This window comes from Dama dama, chromosome 16 (genome assembly GCF_033118175.1).
Source record: "Dama dama isolate Ldn47 chromosome 16, ASM3311817v1, whole genome shotgun sequence".
NCBI classification, from domain to species: Eukaryota; Metazoa; Chordata; class Mammalia; order Artiodactyla; family Cervidae; genus Dama; species Dama dama.
The window spans coordinates 26,623,413-26,644,854 of record NC_083696.1 but is presented as its reverse complement, the minus strand read 5'-3'; the positions used below and the strand labels follow the sequence as shown (position 1 = coordinate 26,644,854).

The following is a 21,442-nucleotide window of genomic DNA, read 5'->3' as shown; positions in this document are numbered from 1 at the left end:
AAAGCCCTTGACTGTGTGGATCACAACAAACTGGAAAATTCTTAAGAGATGGGAATACCAGACCACATGACCTGCCTCCTGAGAAATCTGTATGCAGGTCAAGAAGTGACAGTTAGAACCGGACGTGGAACAACGGACTGGTTCCAAATAGGAAAAGGAGTACATCAAGGCTGTATATTGTCACCCTGCTTATTTAACCTATGTGCAGAGTACATCATTCGAATGCCGGACTGGATGAAGCACAAGCTGGAATCACAAGATGAAAGCACAAGATTGCTGGGAGAAATATCAATAACCTCAGATACACAGATGACACCAGCCTTATGACAGAAAGTGAAGAGGAACAGAAGAGCCTCTTGATGAAAATGAAAGAGGAGAGTGAAAAAGTTGGCTTAAAACTCAGCATTCAAAAAACTAAGATCATGGCACCCAGTCCTGTCATGTCATGGCAAATAGATGGTGAAACAATGGAAACAGTGACAGACTTTATTTTTCTGGGCTCCAAAATCACTGCAGATGATGACTGCAGCCATGAAATTAAAAGACACTTGCTCTTTGGAAGAAAAACTATGACAAACCTAGACAGCATATTAAAAGCAGAGACATTACTTTGCTAACAAAGGTCCTTATATTCAAAGCTATGGTTTTTCCAGTAGTCATGTTATGGATGTGAGGTTTGGACTATAAAGAAAGCTGAGCGCCAAAGAATTGATGCTTTTGAACTGTGGTGTTGGAGAATACTCTTGAGAGTCCCTTGGACTGCAAGGAGATCAAACCAGTTCATTATAAAGGAAATCAGTCCTGAATATTTATTGGAAGGGCTGAAGCTGAAACTCCCAATACGTTGGCCATCTGATGCGAAGAACTGACTCATTCGAAAAGACCCTGACTCTGGAAAAGACTGAAGGCAGGAGAAAGGGACAACAGAGGGTGAGATGGTTGGATGGCATCACTGACTTAATGGACATGAGTTTGAACACACTCTGGGAGTTGGTGATGGACAGGGAGGCCTGGTGTGCTACAGTCCATGGGGTTGCAAAGAGTCAGACCCAACTGAGTCGCTGAACTGAAGGTGTTTTCTGGTTTTGCTTGTGATAATGTCTTTGACTATTTGGTTGTTTGAGTTTGTCATCTACTTTCTATGTATGTATGTATGTATGTGTGTGTGTGTGTGTGTGTGTATGCCAGTCATCTAGTTTTTTAATTTCATCCATTGTGTTAGAAAGTATACTTTGTATGATTTTTATCTTTCAGAATTGTTTTGTGGCCTAGTTCAGTTCAGTCGCTCCTGTGGAGCTCTTGCAGTCAAGCCCTGCTGACCTTCAAAGCCAGGTGCTTTTGGGGCTCCTCCCTCTGATATCAGAGCCTCAGGCTGGGGAACCTGACTTGGGGCTCAGAGCTCTAACTCATGTGGGAGAACTTCTGCGATGTGATTAATCTCCAATTTGTGGATAGTCCACCTAGTGTGTATGGGATTTGATTATATTGCAAATACACCCTTCCTACCATCTTGTTTTTGTTTATTCTTTATATCCTTTGATGTAGAATATCTTTTTTGGCAGCTTTCAGTCTTTTTAATTGATGGCTCCTGAGAGGGGGTGAGCCCAAGCTCTTCCTGCTGCACCATCTTGGATAAGCTCTCAGGAGTTTATTTCACATCATTTTACTTTCTTTTTAAAAAATTTTTTAAATTGTATAGTTGATTTAAACTATTTTTATTAGTTTCAAATGTACAGCATCGTGATTCAATATTTTTATAGATGTATATCATTAAAATTATTATAAAATGTTGGCTATATTCCCACAAAGATATATATATCTTTGTGGCTTATTTATTTTATACATATTGGTTTATACTTCTTAATCTCTGGCCACTGTCTTGCCCCCTCTTCCTCCAGCTTCCCACTGGTAGCCACTAATTTATTTTCTGCATATCTGTGAATCTGTATCTGTTTTGTTGTGTTCATTTTTTTTTTAGATTCCACATATATCTGATTGGATACAGTATTTGTCTTTCTCTCTCTGACTTATTTCACTAAGCGCAATACTCTCCAGCTTCATCTGTATTGATGCGAATGGCAAAATTTCATTCTTTTGGCTGAGTAATATTCCATTATATATATAAACCACATATCTTTATCCATTCATCTGTTTCTTAGGTTGTTTCCATATTTCGACTGTTGTACATAATGCTGCTGTGAACATGCATTGTGGTACATGTATCTTTTTAAATTAGTGTTTTCATTTTCTGTTGATTCATACCCAAGAATGGAATTGCTGGATCATATAGTGTTTCTAGTTTCAGTTTTTTGAAGAACCTCTATATTTTCCATAGTGGCTCCACCAATTTGCATTCCCATCAACAGTGTACTAGGGTACCCTTTTATCAATATCCTTGCCAATGTTTGTTATTGGTGATCTTTTTGGTTACAGCTATGGGGAAACAGTGGAAACAGTGTCAGACTTTATTTTGGGGGGCTCCAAAATCACTGCAGATGGTGATTGCAGCCATGAAATTAAAAGACGCTTACTCCTTGGAAGGAAAGTTATGACCAACCTAGATAGCATATTAAAAAGCAGAGACATTACTTTGCCAACAAGGTCCATCTAGTCAAGGCTGTGGTTTTTCCAGTGGTCATGTATGGATATGAGAGTTGGACAGTGAAGAAAGCTGAGTGCCGGAAAGTTGATGCTTTTGAACTCTGGTGTTGGAGAAGACTCTTGAGAGTCCCTTGGACTGCAAGGAGATCCAACCAGTCTATCCTAAAGGAGATCGGTCCTGGGTGTTCATTGGAAGGACTGATGCTGAAGCTGAAACTCCAATACTTTGGCCACCTCATGTGAAGAGCTGACTCATTTGAAAAGACCCTGATGCTGGGAGGGATTGGGGGCAGGAGGAGAAGGGGACGACAGAGGATGAGATGGCTGGATGGCATCACCGACTCAATGGACATGAGTTTGAGTAAACTCCAGGAGTTGGTGATGGACAGGGAGGCCTGGCGTGCTGTGATTCATGGGGTCGCAAAGAGTTGGACATGACTGAGCGATTGAACTGAACTGAACTGATTCTGATAAGTGTAAGGTGATACCTTATTGTGGTGTTCACTTATATTTCTCTGATTACCAGTGTTTAAAAGCTTTTCATGTGCCTTGGTCATCTTTATGTTTTCTTTGAAAAATATCTATTCAAGTCCTCTGCCTATTTTTTTAATAAGGTGTTTTGCTTATATTGAGTATATGAGCTGTTTATTTATTTTGGATATTAACCCCTTATCAGTCATATAATTTGCAAATATTTTCTCACTTTCAATAGGTTGTCTTTTCTTTTCGTCAACGGTTTCTTTACCTGTGCAAAAGCTTTTAAGTTTAATTAATTCCCACTTTTTATTTTTATTTTTGTTTCATTTGCCTTAGTATTGTAGTCTTTAGATTATAGACCTTTTGCCTCCTTGGTTAAGTGTATTCCTAGATACTGTATTCTCTTTGATGCAGTTTTAAATGGGATTGTTTTATTGCTTTGTCTTTCTGATAGTTGATTATTAGTGTTTAGAAAAGCAGTAGGTTTCTGTTTGTCAATCTTATATCCTACAACTTTATTGGATTCATTTATTAGTTCTTAGTTTTTTGTTAGGACTTTAGAATTTTCTATATATAATATGTCATCTGCAAATAGTGACATTTTTACTTTTTCCTTTCTAATTTGGATACCTTTTATTTCTTTTTCTTATCTGATTGCTGTGGCTAGGACTGCCAGTACTATGTTGGAAGTGGCAAAAGTGGGCATGCTCATCTTGTTCCTGATTTTAGAGGAAACAGCTGAGTATGTTAGCTGTCAGCATGTCATAAATGGCTTTTATTATGTTGAAATATGTTTTTTTCTGTACCAACTTTGATGTGAGTCCTTATCATGAATGGAAGTTGGATTTTGTCAAACATTTTTCCTGTGTCTGTTGAAATGATCATGTGGTTTTTATCCTTCCTTTTGTTAATGTAGTGTATCACGCTGATTGACTTGTGGGTTTTGAGCTGTCTTTGCATCTGTGGAATAAATCACACTTGATTATGGTATATGATCATTTTTATATCTTGTTGAATTTGGTTTGCTAATATTTCTGAGGATATTTGTGTCTGTATTCATCAGAGATATTGAAGTAATTTTATTTTTGGGGTAATGTCTTTTTCTAAATTTTATCAGGGTAATAATAGCCTCGTAGAATGAATTTGGAGTGTTCCCTCCTCCTCATTTGTTGCAATTGTTTGTGATGCTAGGTATTAGCTCTTCTTATTATAGTTGGTAGAATTTCCCTAGGAAGCCATCTGTTCCTGGACTTTTGTTTGCTGGGAGTTTTTTTTTTAACACTAATTCAGTTTCTTATTGATCTGTTCAGTTTGTTTATTTCTTTCTGATTCAGTGTTTGAATACTTTGTGTTTCTCAGATTTTTATCCATTCCTTCTAGGTTGTTCACTTCGTTGGCATATAACTGTCTATAGTATTCTGTGACAGTATTGTGTTTCACTGATATTGGTTGTAATCTTCTGTTTCCTAAATACTTTGCTTATTTGAATTGTCTTTTTTTTCTTAATGAGCCTAGCTAAAAGCTTATCAATTTTGTTTATCCTTAAAAAAAATCAGCTCTTGCTTCCATTGATCTTTTCTATTTTTTGTCTCTATTTTATTCATTTCCTCTCTGATCTATTATTTTTCAATAAAGATCAGTAAAAATATTATTTTAAAATAATGCCTTAATTATTTCTTTACTTGTGCTGACTTGAGCTTTGTTCTTTTTCTAATTCATTTAGGTGGAAGATAGCTTGATTTTTCTTGTATGTTCAGATATGTGTGTATCATTATAATCTCCCCTATTACATCTACTTTTGCTGCATCACATCAGTGGTAAAAAGGTGTGTTTTTGTTTTTATTTCTCTCTTTTTTTCTGATTTCCTCTTTGATTTCTTCACTGACCCATTGTTTCTTTTAAAGACATGTTATTTAGGCTCCATGTGTTTGTGTTTTTTCTTCTGGTAACTGGTTTCTAGTTTCATACTGTTGTGGTTGGAAAAAAACAGCATGATGTAATTTCAGTGTTCTTATATTTATTGACACTTGTTTTGTGGCCTCGTCTGCGATCTATCCTGGAGCACATTTCCATGTGAACTTGAAAAGAATGTGCATTCTGCTGTTTTGGGATGGAATGTCCTATATATTTATCTATTATGTACATCTGGTCTAGTGTGTCATTTAAGACCACTATTTCCTTATTGATTTTCCATCTGTTTGAATCTGTTCCTTGATATAAGTGGAGTGTTAAAAGTCTCCTACTATTTTTCTTTTATTGTCAGTTTCTTGTTTTTATGTCTGTTAATATTTTTTTTCCATAAATTTAGTTGCACCTATATGGGATGTGTATATATTAATGAATGTTATATTCTTTTTTTCAATTGATCACTATATCATTATATAATGCCCTTCGTTTTCTTTTTTATGGACTTTCCTTTAAAGTCTTATTTGTAAGATGTAAGTATTGATACCAGCTTTCTTGTCATTTTCATTTGCATGAAAAATAGTCTGCATGTCTTTTGAAAAACTCATTTATTTTAACTTATTTTTTGCCTATGCTGTGTCTTCATTGCTCCTTGCAGGCTTTCTCTAGTTGTGGTGAGCAGGGTCTACTCTCTAGTTGCAGTGCACAGGCTTTTCATTGCAGTGACTTCTTTCATTGCAGAGCTGAATCTCTAGACTTAGTCTTCAGTAGTTGTAGGCATGTTGGCTCAGTAGTTGTGGCACATGGGCTTAGTAGCCCCACAGCATGTAGAATCTTCCTGGGCCAGGGATTAAACCCAACACCCCTGCACTGACAGCTGGATTCTTAATAACTAGACTACCAGGGAAATCCTAGTGTGTGTGTCTTTAAAGAGAGTCTCTTGCACACAAATGGGTCCAGTTATCTGCTCTGTCTTTTGTTTGAAACATTTAAAGTGATTATATACAGGTGTGCATTTAACTGCTATTTTGTTACTTGTTTTCTGGTTATTTTTGTCATTCTATATCCTTTTCTTCTTCCTTTAGTTTCTTCCCTTTGATTTGATTATTTTCTTTAGTGATATGCTTGTGTTACTTTCTCCCTATTTTTTGTGTATCCATTGTAGTATTTTGATTTGTGGTTACCATGAGGTTCATATATATTGACCTATATATCTGTGTTTTTTTTTTAACTGGTAGCCATTCTAAAGGACATTTTACTAGCCTCCCCTATGTTTTGTGTTTTTGATGTCATATTTTACATCTTCATGTATATACATTAACTTTATTGTAGTTATAGTGGATTTTCTAACTTTTGTCTTTTAATCTTTGTACTAGCTTATGTTGAGTGATTGACCCACAGCCTTTTCTATATATTTGTGTTTACTTGTGGGGTTTTTCCTTTCCTATAAATTCTTACTGGCATCACCGACTCATGGACATGAGTTTGAGCAAACTCCAGGAGTTGGTGATGGACAGGGAAGCCTGGCATGCTGCAATCCATGGGGTCTCAAAGAGTCAGACATCAGTCACTACTGAGTGATCAAACCGAACTGAACTGATAAATTCTTACATCTTGTTGTACCCCTTTCTTTTCCACGTGGGGAAAAGAATTTAAGACTACTTTTAGGATTGGTTTAATATTGACAAACTCCTTTAGTTTTTCCCTTTCAACTCTGAATGATAGTCTTACTGGAAATAATCCTAGTTGTAGGTTTTTCCCTTTTACCACTCTGAGTATGTCATGCCATTCCCTTTTGGCCTGCAAACTTTCTGCAGAAAAATCAGCTGATAGACTTATGGGTATTCCTTTGTATGTGACTTTATGTGACTTTTTCTCTGGCTACCTTTAATTTTTCTCTTTAATTTAACTTTTCCCATTTTAACTATGATACAGCTTGGTCATTATCTCTCAGTTCATCTTGTTTGGAATACTCTGAATACTTGAATATCTGTTTCCTTCTTCACGTTCAGGAAATTTGCAGCCATAATTTCATTAAATACATTTTCAACCCTCTTCACTCTCTCTCTTCTCTTCTGGAACCTCTATAATGTGAATGTTAGCATACTTGATGTTGTCTCAGAGGTTCCTTAAACTGTTCTCGTATTTAAAAAATTTGTTTATCTTTTTACCATTCTGGTTGGGTGATTTCCATTATTCTGTCTTCCAGATCACTTATGCATTCTTCTCTATTACTTAGTCTTCTGTTAATTCTTTCTAGTATATTTTTCATTTTAGTTATTTCATTCTTCAATTCCGATTGGTTTTTGTACTTTCTAGTTCCTTGTTAAAATTCTCTCTGTGTTCATCTGTTCTTTTCCCTAGTTTGTTTAACATTCTTATTTCCAGTGCTTTGAACTCATTATCTGGTAAATTCTCTCTGTTCTCATTGGTGGTTTTTTCATTCTTCTTTCATTTGAAAGACATTGCTTTGTTTTCTCACTTTGCTTTACATTTTCTCTTGCCGTGAAATTAGGTGAAACTGTTACCTATCCTGATCTTGATGTATTGTACTTAATGTGGAAGCATCTCTATGCCGTCTGCCTGTGCTCAGTAGTTTTGATGTGAGAGCTGGATCTGATGTGAACGTGGGTCATGTCTCCCCCCAGGGTGTGCTGTCTGGTATCACCTGGTGGGTGATGGGGCTGGAGGTGGAGGGACTAGAGCCATAGCCAAGTGTGAGCCGAAGCTTCTTCTATGCTGAGTGGTCATCACTACCTATCAGGGGTGGGGACTTGTCCCCGGGTGCTGAAGCAGGGGTGGTATTCAAGCTGGTTGCTTTCCCTGTAAGTATGCACTCTACCCTCTCCTAGAAATGGCACTTTTGCCCCAGGAGGCACAGTGCCAGAGAAGAAAGGGCTGCAGTGGGCACCAGGTGTGGGGCAGGGTGTACACTAGGACAGTCCCAGCAGGCTAGTCAGCTCCAATCAGCTCCTGATCTGCTGCCTCTGAGTACCAGCAGTGGCCGTACTTGCCCCATTTATATGCAGAGTTAGGTCTGAGCCAGCTCCACCCCCAGCTACACACGCTCCTTAGCAATGGTAGCTTTCAACCTGGTGGGAAATCTCCAGAGGTAGAGGGGCTGGGCACATGCTAGGCAGTTTCATGAAACTCTCCAGAATGCCATCCTACACTTCATTCCTGGGAGTAAGCAAACTTGGGTCTAGGTTTCTAGGTTTCTCACCCTCCTCGAAGTCCAGTTGATTTTCAGACCACTGAAGAAGACTTATATCCTTCTGGAACTCCTCTACTGTAAATGTCAGCATGTTGGGCCCCAGGGCTGAAGTACCAAGTATGTAGGTCAAATCACCACCAGGAGAGATCTAGCGACCACCACATATCACCCTTCTCTTCTGTGGGCCCAGAGCTCAGCCTGATAGCTCTTTTTCCTTCTTACGTGACTCATATGGCTCTTTCTTTTACAGCTTTTATTTTAGAAAAATTTTTCTTTCCATTTCCAGTTTATTTTCAGAGAAAGTTGCTCCATGTATTAGATGTATTTTTGATGCGTTCATGGGGGAAGGTGAGGTTGGCATTGAAAGGTTGTTGCTGAACGATGAGACGCGGGATTCTTGGCCTCCGGAGGAGACAAATTCAATCCGGGGCCAGAGACGAGGCTGGATCGCTCAGAGCTTTCGTGTAATAAAGTTTTATTAAAGCATAAAGGAGATAGAGAAAGCTTCTGACATAGGCATCAGAAGGGGGCAAAAGAGTACCCCCCTCCTTGTCTTTAGCTGTATGTTATATAGTCACTCACAGTCTGTTAATGAAAAGAAAGGAATGTCATAAAATTTAAAGTGGCACCAGATAATTCATCCCTGGCCATAAAATGATTGACTTGAATCTTGTAGAAGGGCAGAATGCCAACAAATAGTTTCATTTACATAGATTAGGGGAACAATACCTGAGTAAGTAGGTTGGGCCATTTGGCGGAACCAACTTGAAGATAGAGTCTGGGGTACATTAACATGGCTTAAGACAACATTTCCATAAGAAAAAGAAATGTATTGGTTAACTCAAGGTTTGAGAGTAGTTAGCTTCAGGTGAAACCAGGTGTCATGGCAACACAGCATTTTAAAAGAAACCTTTTAAATTTGTATAGAGAAGAAAAAATATCTGGTTTTTTTCCTCCTGCCGCATAAGAGAGATAAAAATGTCTGGCACTTGCAGCCTCTTTCCTCCGTTTGGAGACCCCTGGCCTTCCTGCTTGTTACCCTCTCAGCATCATCTTCCTACTCTGCCATCCTGATCTCCTCTCCTCCATCCTTTACTTTCAGCGTCTTTGTGTTTTTGTATCTAAAGTGAGTATTTTGTAGACAGCATATAGATCACTTGTGCTTTTTTATCCAGCCTGCCAATCTTTTATTTTTAGATTTCAATCCATTTACATTAAAAGTAATTATGGATAATAAAGGGTTTCTACTGTTTTTTTTTTCTGTATGTCTTACAGTTTTTTATTCCTCAATTACTTCATTATTGCCTTTTAAAAATTTTTAAGTTTTTTTTTGTAGTGTGTTGTTTTGATTCCTCCCCTTTTTAACTTTTCTGTATATATTTTTATTTTCTATATTGATTATCTTAGTGTTTACAATTAAATCTTAACCTTATAACAGCTTTATTTGAATGATACCACCTTGTTTCAATAGTGTGAGAACACTACTTCTGTTTGTCTCTATCCCTTCTCCTTTGTGTTTTTGCATAGATTGCATCTTTATACATTGTGCACCCATTCACATGGATTTATAATTGTTATATAATGCATTTGCCTTTTAAATCATATAAGGGAAAAATAAAACCAAAATTACAATAGAATTGGCTTACATATTTAGCTATGTAGTTGCTTCATTTATTTCTTCTCATGACTTTTGAGTTACTGTCTATTATCCTTTCATTCCAACCTGAAATGAAAGTTTTTCGTTTAGCACTTCTTGTGAGGCAAATCTTTTAGTAACAACCTGCCTTTGTTTTTATTTATTCAGAAGTCTTAATTTCTCTTTCAACCAGCTCAGTGTAAAATCTTGGTTGACAGTCTTTTCTTTCTGTACTTCAAGTATTTTTTCCTGTCTTTAGTTTTCTCTTCTTGATAGGCTCTGTACACTTATCTTCTTCTTTTTTTTTCTTTCTGTTTCTTAGAATTGACTATTTCAATTATATGGTCTCAAATTTGCTGATTCTTTTTATGCCTCCTCAGATCTGCTTTTGAGCTCCTCTAGTGGAATTTTAATTTCAGTTATTATCCTTTTTAGCTCTAATATTTCAACTCTGATATTTTATAACTTCTTTGACTTCATTGATATTCTCATGTTGTTCATTCGTCATTGTCCTGATTTCCTTTTTGTCCATGTTTCCTTTAATTCTTTGAACATATTTAAAACAGTTGATTTAAAGTCTTTATTTTGTAAGTACAGTATCTAGACTTCTTCAGGGACAGTTTCTATTAATGAGTTTTCCCCTTTGTATGGATCATGCTTTCCATTTTCCGTGTGTAAATATTTGTGATTTCTTGGTGAAAACTGGACATCCAAATATTATAAGTGATAACTCTGGAAAACAAGAGTCCTGCCTTCCCCAGCATTTGCTGGTTTTGTTTGCTGAAGGCTTAGCTAGTAGTCTTTTTTTTTTTTCAAATTGTACTCTATTATACATTATTTCAAGATATCAGGTATAATTCTGTGTTACACAGTAAATTCTTGATGCTTATCTTTATGTATAGTTTGTATCTGTTAATACTTCTTATTTGTCCTCCAAGAATTTCTTGATTTTTCTAGGTCTTTAATAGTTCTATCTGTATTTTAGAAACAGCCTGTATATATCTACAAAATAGCCTTATTGGATTTTTATTCTGATTGTATTAAGTCTGTTGATCATCTGGGTAAGATTTGACACATTAACAGTAGCAAGTCTGTTATAAACATGACATTTCTTTGTTTATGTCTAATTTTCTCTCAGTGAAGTTTTGTAGTTTTCAGTGTAAAGTTGTTACATATCTTTCATTAAATTTAACCTGATATTTTGGAATGTGATTATAAATTTTATTGCTTTAAAATATCCTTTTACAGATTATGTTGGTGGTAAATATTGTAGTAAATAACTGTGAATATGGTTATTGTTTGTACCTTGTATTCTGCAATCTCGCTAAATCTACTTCTTAGTTCTAGAAATTGATTTGTCTGCTCTTTTTGGTTTTCTCCATACACGGTCTTGTCGTCTGCAAATAAGGATGGTTTTCCTTTTTCTTTTCAGTCTGTGTTCCTTATTCCTTTTCTTTTATTGGCTGGAACTTTCCCATACAGTGTTGGCTAGAGGCAAGGGCAGCAAGGGGCAAGGGGAAATACATTTGGCATTTGGCCATTGGCACAGGGCTGGCTGTGGGTTCTACAGAGGCCCTTCTAGATGGAAGAGGGACCCTCCAGCTTCAGCCTCTGTGCTTTCTGTGAGGGAGTATGGAACTTCTTAGATACTCCCCCTGCATCTGTGGGGAGCATCACATGGACTTCTCCTTTGGTGTGTAACTGTGGTGAGTTGCAGTGATTTTTGCTGGGACAACATCATTGCATTTGTGGGGCAAAACCTCACTTGGCTCTGATGTTTTATCTCGTTTTTTTATAGTTGCTTGGTTATGTCTGCCAACATTTTGTCTAGAGAGTTTGAAGGCTGTTGGTCCGTCATCTCTTTTCTTGCAGTAGCTTCATCAGGTTTCTGCGTCATGGCCATGTTGGTCTCACTAACCATTACAGCTCATTTCCCTGTCCTCGTGGTGCTTCTCTTCTGGGGCTGTACCCGAGCTGCAGGGAGCCGAGGAGCCGCCCTGCCCCCGACTCCAGATCTTTGGGCACTCAGCCCTGCAGAACGCCCAGCTGTCCTGGACCTCCCATAATGGCCCTGACTAGTCAAGCAGGAGGTCTTTGGGTAGGGGGGTGTGGTTCCCTCACTGTGACTCAGGGTTTAGGTCCGGCTGGGTCTGCTTTGAAGCCCACTCTGGCTGGTGGACATTCACGGCCTGTGGCTGCCTTCTTGCCCCACACTTTCACTCTGATGTCAGCCATTAAAAGGTGCCCCAGGGCAGGTCCTGAGACCACCCTCTCCTGAGGATGGGGGAACTGCAGGGACCCCCAAGGCCCCTGAGTGATGTCAGCTGATTGAAGCCATGTTTCTTGTCTTGTAGATGAACACATCTCGAACAGCAATGGGGATGCCATGTCTGGCCCCGGTACCCAGCGCTGTACCCACCGTGGTCATTCCTGGAGCTGCCTCAGCCCTTCCTGTGCCCATGCCAGGTACTGCCCTCTCCTGCCTCCCAGCCCCACCTTTGGGCCAGTATGGAAGCCTGATCCCAGCTCCAGTGTCCTGGGGTCCCTGGGCAGCCCAGGCAGGCAGCCGGAGCCCCAGCGCGGGGCCAAGCCTGGGGGCAGCAGATGCGCCAGCCCTCCCTGTGTTCTTCCGGCCAACTGTGGTCAGCATGCCCGGCCCCAGGCTGCAGATCATGTAGCTCTCTGTCTCACTACTTGCCAGTGGAAGACACTGAACAGCCTGGAGGAGTCGGGTTGTGGTTTGGCCTCCGAGTCCTGCCCTGCCTGCTCATGGGTGCCCAGCCAGGGAGCTGGCACATGGGCAGCAATCCTCGCTTCCTTTATTGCTGCAGACCTTGTTTCCTCTTAGGTTCCCGTGGTCAACACTTGCTGTCTTTGCACTCACTTCCTGTACTTGAATCGATGGTTAGAACGTTGTAATAACCCTGCAGAAGTACAGTGCCTTGAATTCCAGCTTTTCCATTCCCGATGGAAAGAGGTGTTTTAAAAAAACCCGTGTATCAGAAAAGGTGTATTTCATTTATAGTTGGTTTGTGCTTTGATATCTCTATTTCCCATTTTAAGTTGCAGAGATATGAATGGTTTACAAATCTGAAGCGAAAGTCTGATCTTTTCTGTTGTACCTGCTTTAAAAAAATTGAACTAGTGACCTTGAATATTGAAGAGTTGCAAATGCTAGAGTAACTCTGCTTTGTACTCATAAAATGAGATCTCTCCAGCGGTATGGTCACAGATAGAAAACAGATGGACAAATTCCCTCAACTGCAGTGCCATGGGCACTGCCAGCAGACTTCCCAGGGGTGCATGGTTATTGGGGCAGTGCATTGCTAATGGTAGTTGATCTCTTAGTCAGGAATGTTCGCATCTATGTTTGGCTACGTGGAACCTGCTGTAAAGTGCTGGGTGAGCAGACAGGATCCAAAGCCTGCAGGGCTGCTACGAGTGTGGGAGAGGTAAAGGTGTGTGTCTGGAGGTGCCGAAGCACAGGCAGGCCACCTGCTCTGCAGAGAGAGTGTGGCCCCTTCTGCTCAGGGGGCCCACCAACCTCCCCTCCCAGCCTGCCTTCCTTTTCTGTTCTTTGCACAGAGGCCTGTGGCCACCTGGGTGGGCCTGGCTTTCCCATGTGCTCACAGGCTACTCCGCCCACCTCTGGCCTCCAGACTGTTCTCCAGGCACCAAGCCATCATGCTGGGGGGTAGGAGTGTTCCTCTCCTGGAAATTTCAGTGGTATCCTCATCTTAGACAGGCACCAAACAGCCCAGGGTGGGAGCTGAAGGCCCCACTCCCCACTGGCCAAGATGTTTCCCATTTCCCACTGGGAGGCAGCTGGTTGGGCTGCCCAGTTGTGAATTGTATAGTTCTGCTGTACTTTGGGACTTCACTAGGACTGGCTGAATTCTTTTGGTTTAAATGTATTATTCCGTCAATTCAGTTAGAATTGAATTTTCTAGGTGATTATGCAGAATCTTCTGCCAGGGCATGACGCTATAGTAAGAGATTTCTGTTCTCTGTAATGTGCCCCTGGGTCCTTGGGTTGAGAATCCTGTGCGCCGGGTTCCTGCGGGTGGTGGAAACTGCCCTCTTCCCGCTCCCCTGCTGTACCAGACATGCGGTTTGGAGTCCTGGCCTGTAACAGGAATGGTCAGTGGCACAGGCTCTCCAAGAGATTGTATATTTGAAGGAGAAAAATAAACATTTTTGCTTGAAAACAGTGTGGAGCCACATCTTTTTCTTAACTTCTGGCCACATAGAAGCTGAACCAGCCAGTCTCATAGGGAGCATTGGGTGGGCAGCCCTGGCAGGCAGCACTGCTCTGGCCTGGCACAGCTTCACTCTCAGCAACACGCCTGCTGTCAGCACCTCGCCCAGGAGGCCGGGGCGCCCAGGAGGGGCCGGGGGCGCTGAGTGGCAGGTGCTGTCTTCCTGGCAGGATCTGGTGTGACTGACGCTGAGCCGACCTAACTCGGAGGATGAGAGTGGGGTGTTGGGCAGGGCTCGTAGGCCAGCTCTGCGGCTAGGGGCCTAGGTTGGCCTGTTCACTCGGCTTTCAGACTCAGAATCTGAACTGCATTTGGATGTACAGTGGCCTCTGCCTATGGAGGGTATGAGTCTCATGGCCAACCGAAAGGTGTCTCTGACCCCTGTCCATGTTGTCTAACAGAAAGCCAGGTTTGTGTGACTCGCTCTGGACAGAGCTGGGTTGGGGGCTGGGCCACCTGCTCTCAGGTCACCTGAGGGGCTCTTCTGTCCCGCAGGTGCAGGTTGGGGGAGGCCCCCTCCGGGGCTCAGCACGTTTTCCTGGCTCGCCGGCCCTGATGGCTGTATGCTCGGCCGTCGGTGCCCCTGCATGCCTGCTGCACGCACTCAGGCTGGGGGTGGTGGTTCCTCCCACTGCACCCAGCTGGGGTCGCGGCCCTGGCCTGTTTGTCCTGTGTTTCCACCAAGGTGCAGTCAGGCATTGTGCTCTGGCCACCCGCAGTGCTCCACCTCAGCGCTGGCCCTGGGCAGAGGCCGGGGCGGCTTGGGGTGCTGTTCTGCTTGCTATGCCCACGGAGCCAGGGGTCCCTCCCTCTCCCGAGCTACAGTTGTGCGGACCCTGGGAGACCCTGCCTGGTTCGGGCGGTTGCTCAGTATGGAAGGTGGCCAGGTGGCAGAGGCAGCCAGGAGTCTTATCTGTGTAATGCCTGGGTCGTTGGTCAGGCGGCCCGGCCCTCCAAAGAGTGTGACCGCTCTGGTGTCACCATTCCAACGTCCAGGGCCTCACATGGTCACGGCAGGCCTATAATGAGCTGTGGCGGTTTTGTTTTCTAGATTCTGAAAGTGAGAAGCCCGACTGAGCCCAGGCAGGCCGACCCAGACCCAGACGCCAGGCCCTGTGTCATCTCACGCAGAGAAGGCGAGCCCACGCCTCGCGTCCGGTTCACCATGTTTTGTAATCACTTTCTAAGCATTTTTTATTCACAATTGGAAACACAAATGTAAGCAAGAATAAAAAAATATTTTGGGGGAAACGGGACTTTGGTTTTTCAAACTCTCCTTTCTGGTGGTCCCCAGATAGGCAGGTAACCTGCAATGGTGGTAAGTGTATGAGGGTGTTGGAGAAACTCCTGGGATCGCACAGCTGGACGGGTCTGGGGGTAAGTACCCTTAGCTAAGGGGTTCTTGAATATAGGGATGGACACTTTCTATGGTGCTTAATAGTGCCCAGGGTAGCTCAAGGTCCTTGTGTCCAGACAGCAGCTAGGATGGGTCAGATGTGTGATAAAGACCCAGCTCTCAGAGAAGCAGTTGAGGTTGTGGATTGCAGGCAACCTGGCCCCAATTTTCAGGCATCCTCCTCCTTCACACCCAGGACAGCCCCATTCTGTGCAGAGCCCTGGAGGCTGAACAGTAGTGCCCATCTCCAGTGATGGCTCCTTGGACCATCTAGGCTTGGGCCTTTGCTCACACAGCTCCATTCATTATGCTGCCCCTCAGGCTTCCTTACTCTGTGTCACTTGAAGACTCATGATCATACATCCCCCAGGCACAAGACAGGCATCCACAGTGGCTTGAAATGACCCTTCCTTCATATTTCACATACACCACTGGGAGGGGCCAGGCCCAGGTCTGAAACCCTAACCCCTGGCTTCAGTAGGTGGTAGGATCGGCCCAGTGGCCCTTGTAGGGCTGCACCACCACCCTGGTAGGGTGTCCGAAGCACGGTGTGAAAGCCAGGAAACCGGTTAGTGGCTTCACAGAGTAGCGTGCAGTAGTAAAGTTGCAGCCTGGCCAGCTGCAAAGGGGTTTGGGACCGGGGGTTGGGTGTAGAATTCTGGGGGTCCCATTCACTGGGATGAGAAAATTGTATCTTGGTTTTCATTAATCTCTGAGTGCAATTTAGTGTTTCCTCCAGTGAAGAGTGTGGAGTTGGAGCAGCAGCACCTGGGTTATGTCACCACTGGAGCCCGCAGATGCTTTGTATAACATTGTAGTTGTCAGGGTGTCCCCAAGTGTCATGTATGGTTGTCACACAAATTGCCAGCTCCTTAGACTCAATACCTGTCCAACTGGCTGACAAAAGCAGCAGGCTTCCTGCCTCCCCACCGCTTCCCAGAGGGTGTGCAGGTGAAGTCTTTGGACATACACAGCAGCTGCCCACTTCATCCGTTGTCAGCTGTTGGTGTTGCTTCCCAGGCCAAGTGGACATGTGCCAGCGTGTGCTCTCTCTTTGATGAAGCAGAGTAGGCAAACGTTTTACCACGTGTAACAACATTGTGTATTGTCATGGTGTTCATTTTGTCACTGTCCGTTTGTGGCTTTTGTTACTTAGGTTTTCTATCGATGGCAATAATGCACAGTTTGCTTTTTCAGATAGCGAATTTATTTAAATCATTCCTTTTAAGCGAGTTTGAGCTAATGGTAAAAATTGGTCTTAAGATAATAGTAATCAAAGGTAAAAATAGCACATGAGCAAATGGTAAAAATTGCAAGGGCCGATGGCTGAAGTGTGGAAACCCAGCATGGGCTCACAGGTTCACATCCAATAGCCCTTGGATGTGAACACCTACGAGGGCCCAAGCTTCCTCCAGAATTTGAGTAGGCAGCTGTCAGATTTCTTTATTGGGGGTATGTTTCTGGTTGGGCAAAGGGGAGAGGCTGGGTTGGAACAGACTGAATACCTGTTCACACTACAACATCATTGAGCACTTCCCATAGCACATCTTGGGAGCAGAAGCCAGTGGCTACCTTACCTCCTATGACTCCCATGTAGCAGAGTCAACCTCACCCCGACTGCAGGGGCAGCCAGGTCCTCCCTGAAAATGGGGATGGCCCTCTGGAAGCAGCTCAATTGTTGTATTCATCAGCACAGGCAGAGGGACAGGCAGGTGATGTTGATAATCAAGCCACTATCCCAGGGGGCGGATTCTGCATATTGTTGTCCTGGGGATTCTGCACTCAACAGTTTCATCTACTGCTTAGAAATGCTCAGTGGCTCTCTGGAGCCTCCAGGAAAACTGTAGTCCCAGATAAAACCCTGGAAAACAGATAAAACTGCAAAGAGAGCAATAGACAAATTCACAATCACAGTCAGCTATTTCAATAAATGACACAACAATTAGACAGAAAGCCATTGTAATAGAGGTGACTCCATTTTTGAGGTCTGAGTTCTAACAGCTTTTAAGCATCACCTCCCCTCTCCACTCCATATCTGGGCATGCTGATAAGCTAAACCCTAGTGCCCCATCCCTTGGCATTGTGGGAAATTCATGCTATAAGCGGAAGCCTCATCCTGACTCTACTCCCTAATAACCATAAAAACCCCAAGCCACTCTCCCTTCCCTGCCAGTCTTCTTTTCCTGCTCACTCAATCTGTTTTGGATCTTAACACCTCATAATGTGAGTAACAAGCCTGTTTATCCTCTTTTGATGTGAGTGTGTGTTTGTGCACATGTGTATGTGTGTGTGTCTCAATATCCAACCAAAATTTGGCTGGAGGTCCCTCCTGTTTCTGTGAAGTGACCACAGCAATCACTGAGAACATATAAAACTTGAACAACACTCTCAACCAGCAGTCTTGATTAACATTTCTAAAACTCCACCTGCCACAGAGCACACATTCTTTTTAATGTGTATATTGTCTGTATACCAAGAGAAGGCAGATTCAGGGTCATAAAAATGAGTGACAATAAATTCTAAAGGATTCAAGACATATAAATGACATTTTCTGACCACAATGGAATTAAATTAGAAATTAGGAACAGATCTCTGGAAAACATCCAGAGATGTTTGGAAATGAGGTAACATACTTCTAAATAACCTATGGATTAAAAGGAGATCAAATGAGAAATTAGAAAACAAACAATAAAAATGAAAACATCAAAATTGATGGTATATTGCAAAAACAATACTTAGGAAATTGATAGCACTAAGCCTATATTAGAAGAGAAGATCAAATTAATGCCTTCATCTTCTACCTTAAGAAATTAGCAGAGGAAGAAATTAAGTCCAAAGTAAACACAAGTAGTGGAATAATAAAAATCAGTAAATAGAAAACAGGAAGAACAACAGAGAATATCAATGTAACTGAAAGACAATATATGAGAAACTCAATAAAACTGAAAAATCTATGCAAAAGTCTGTTGCATTCCTATACACCACCAACAAAAGATCAGACAGATAAGAAACAATCTCATTCACCATTGCATCTAAAAGAATAAAATATCTAGGAATCAACCTACCTAAGGAGGCAAAAGACCTGTTCTCAGAAACCTACAAGATACCAATGAAAAAAATGAGATCACACAAACAGATGGAGAGATATACTATGTTCTTGGATTGAAAAAAATCAACATTATGAAAATGACTTGGGCTTCCCTGGTAGCTCAGATGGTAAAAAAAAAAAAAAAAAAAAACCTGCTTACAATGCAGGAACCCAGATTAAATCCCTGGGTCAGGAAGATCTCCTGGAGAAGTGAATGGCTACCCACTCCAGTATTTTTTTTAACAATTTGTATGGAAACCTGAAAGACCTCAAATACCCAAAGTAATCCTGAGAAAGAAAAGCAGAGCTAGAGGAATTAGGGTCCCTGACTTCAGACTATACTGCAAAGCTACTGGCGTAAAACCAGAAATATAGATCAATGGAACAGGACAGCCCAGAGACAAACCCACACACCTGTGGTCACCTAATCTGTGATAAAGGAGGAAGAATATACAATGAAGAAAAGACAGTCTCTTCAAGAAGTGGTGCTGGGAAAACTAGACAGCTACGCGTAAATGAATGAAATTAGAACACAACACCATACACAGAAATAAAAGAGATTAAAGACTTAAATGAAAGCTGGATGCTATAAAGCTTAAAGAGGAAAACATAGGGAGAACACTCTGACATGAATTGGAGCACCATTTTGGATCCACCTCTTAGATTAATGGAAATAAAAACAAAAGTAAACAAATGGGATCTAATTAAACGTAAATGCTTTTGCACAGGAAAGGAAACCATAAACAAAAAGACAACCCACAGAATCAGAGGAAATATTTGAAGACAAAGTAACTGACAAGGGATTAATTTTCAAAATATACAAACAGCTTCTGCAGCTCAATATCAAAAACAACCCAATCCAAAAATGTTGGATGATCTATATACAGACATTTCTCCAAAGACATAGAGATGGTAAACAAACATACAGCTTCTTTGGTGGTTCAGTGGTAAAGAATCTGCCTGCCAATGCAGGAGATACAAGTTCGATCCCTGTGTTGAGAGATTCACCGAGAAGCAAATGGCAACACACTCCAATATTCTCCCCTGGGAAATCCCATGGACAGACAAGCCTGGCCAGCTACAGTCCCTGGGGTCGCAAAAGTCGGACACAACTGAGCAACTAAACAACAAAAGCAAACGGACACAAATGGAAAAGATGCTCAACAGCGCTCATTATTAGAGAAATACAAATCAAAACAGCAATGAGGTATCACCTCAAACCAGTCAGAATAGCCATCATCAAAAAGTCTACAAACAATAAATGCTGGAGAGGGTGTGGAGAAAAGGGAACTCTCTTACACTGTTGGTGGCCATGCAAATTTGTACAGTATGGTATTGGCAGAAAAACAGACCAATGGAACAAGATAAAAAGCCCAGAGATAAACCCACACGCCTATGGGCACCTTATTTTTGACAAAAGAGGCCAGAATATACAACAAAGAAAAAACAGTGTCTTCAGTAAGTAGTGCTGGGAAAACTGGACAGCTACATTTAAAAGGATGAAATTAGAACACTGTAATACCATACACAAAAATAAACTCAAAGTGGATTAAAGATTTAAATCTAAGGCCAGAAACTATAAAACTCTTAGAGTAAAATATACACAGAACACTATGACATGCATCACAGCACAATCCTCTTTGACCCACCTCTAGAGTAAGCCACACTGCATTAGGTGTAGGGTTAGGTTGCTTATTTGTGATTTTTCTTGTTTCTTGAGGTAAGACTGTATTAATATAAACTTCCCTCTCAGAAGGGCTTTTGCTGCTTCCATAGGTTCTGAGTCATGGTGATTTCACTGTCATTTGTCTCTCAGTATGTTTTTTAACATCCTCTCTGATTTCTTCACTGATTCATTGGTTATTTAATATCATATTATTTAATTTCCAGGTGTTTGTGCTTTTTTCAGTTTTTTCCCTGTAATTAATTGACTTCTAATCTCATAGTATTGTGGTCAGAAAAGATGCTTGATATAATTTCAGTTTTCTTAAAATTACTGAGGCTTGATTTGTGATTTATAAACAATTTTGCATATTCTTTTCCAATTTGGATTCCTTTTATTTCTTTTTGTTTTCTAGTTGCTGTGGCTGGGACTTCCAATACTATGCTGAATAATAGTGGCAAGAGTGGACCTTTGTTGGCAAAGTAATGTCTCGGCTTTTTAGTACACTGTCTAGGTTTGTCATAGCTTTTCTTCCAAGGGGCAAGTGTCTTTTAATTTCATGGCTGCAGTCACCATCTGCAGTGATTTTGAAGCCCAAGAAAATAAACTCTGTCACTGTTTCCATTGTTTCCCCATCTATTTGCCATGAAGTGATGGGACCAGATGCTATGATCTTAATTTTTTGAATGTTGGGTTTTAAGCCAGCTTCAAGTAAATCTAACTCTTTGCAAATGACATACTATACATAGAAAAATCCTAAAGATGCTACCAGAAACTGACTACAGCTCTTTGATGAATTTGGCAAAGTTACAGGATACAAAATATATATACAGAGAACCCTCTTGGATTCCTATGTGCTAACAATGAAAAAGCAGAGAAAGAAATCAAGGAAACAATCCCATTCACCATCATTTATTCTTTTTGATCTTAGCGGAAATGCTTCCAGTTTTTCACCTTTGAGAATGATATTGTTGTTGGTCAGTCACTCAGTCATGTCCGACTCCGCGCTCCGTGGACTGTAGCACACCAAGCTTCCCTGTCTTTCAAAAACTATCTCCCAGAGGTTGCTCAAACTCATGTCCATTGAGTCAGTGATGCAATCTAACCATCTTGTTCTCTGTCATCCCCTTCTCCTCCTGCCTTCAGTCTTTCCATCAGGGTCTTTTCCAATGAATTGGCTCTTTTCATCAGGTGGCCAAAGTA

At 41.5% G+C, this 21,442-nt stretch overlaps 1 protein-coding gene across 6 annotated transcripts in view; it reads left to right on the top strand.

The window, feature by feature from the left end:
• WNK2 (WNK lysine deficient protein kinase 2) overlaps window positions 1-21,092 on the top strand; it is a 149,596-nt gene extending 128,504 nt beyond the window's left edge. For 2 of the 6 annotated variants that reach the window (XM_061163608.1, XM_061163607.1), the window contains 2 exons: window positions 12,188-12,299; window positions 15,144-15,512. In XM_061163608.1, the coding sequence (XP_061019591.1) occupies window positions 12,188-12,299; window positions 15,144-15,169 (138 nt within the window). In that variant the 3' untranslated portion in view covers window positions 15,170-15,512. Of the gene's footprint in view, window positions 1-12,187; window positions 12,300-15,143; window positions 15,515-20,654 lie in introns of those variants that run through there. The other 4 variants (XR_009696371.1, XM_061163609.1, XM_061163611.1 and 1 more) reach the window with 4 other exon arrangements.
• Window positions 21,093-21,442: the final 350 nt, after the last annotated feature.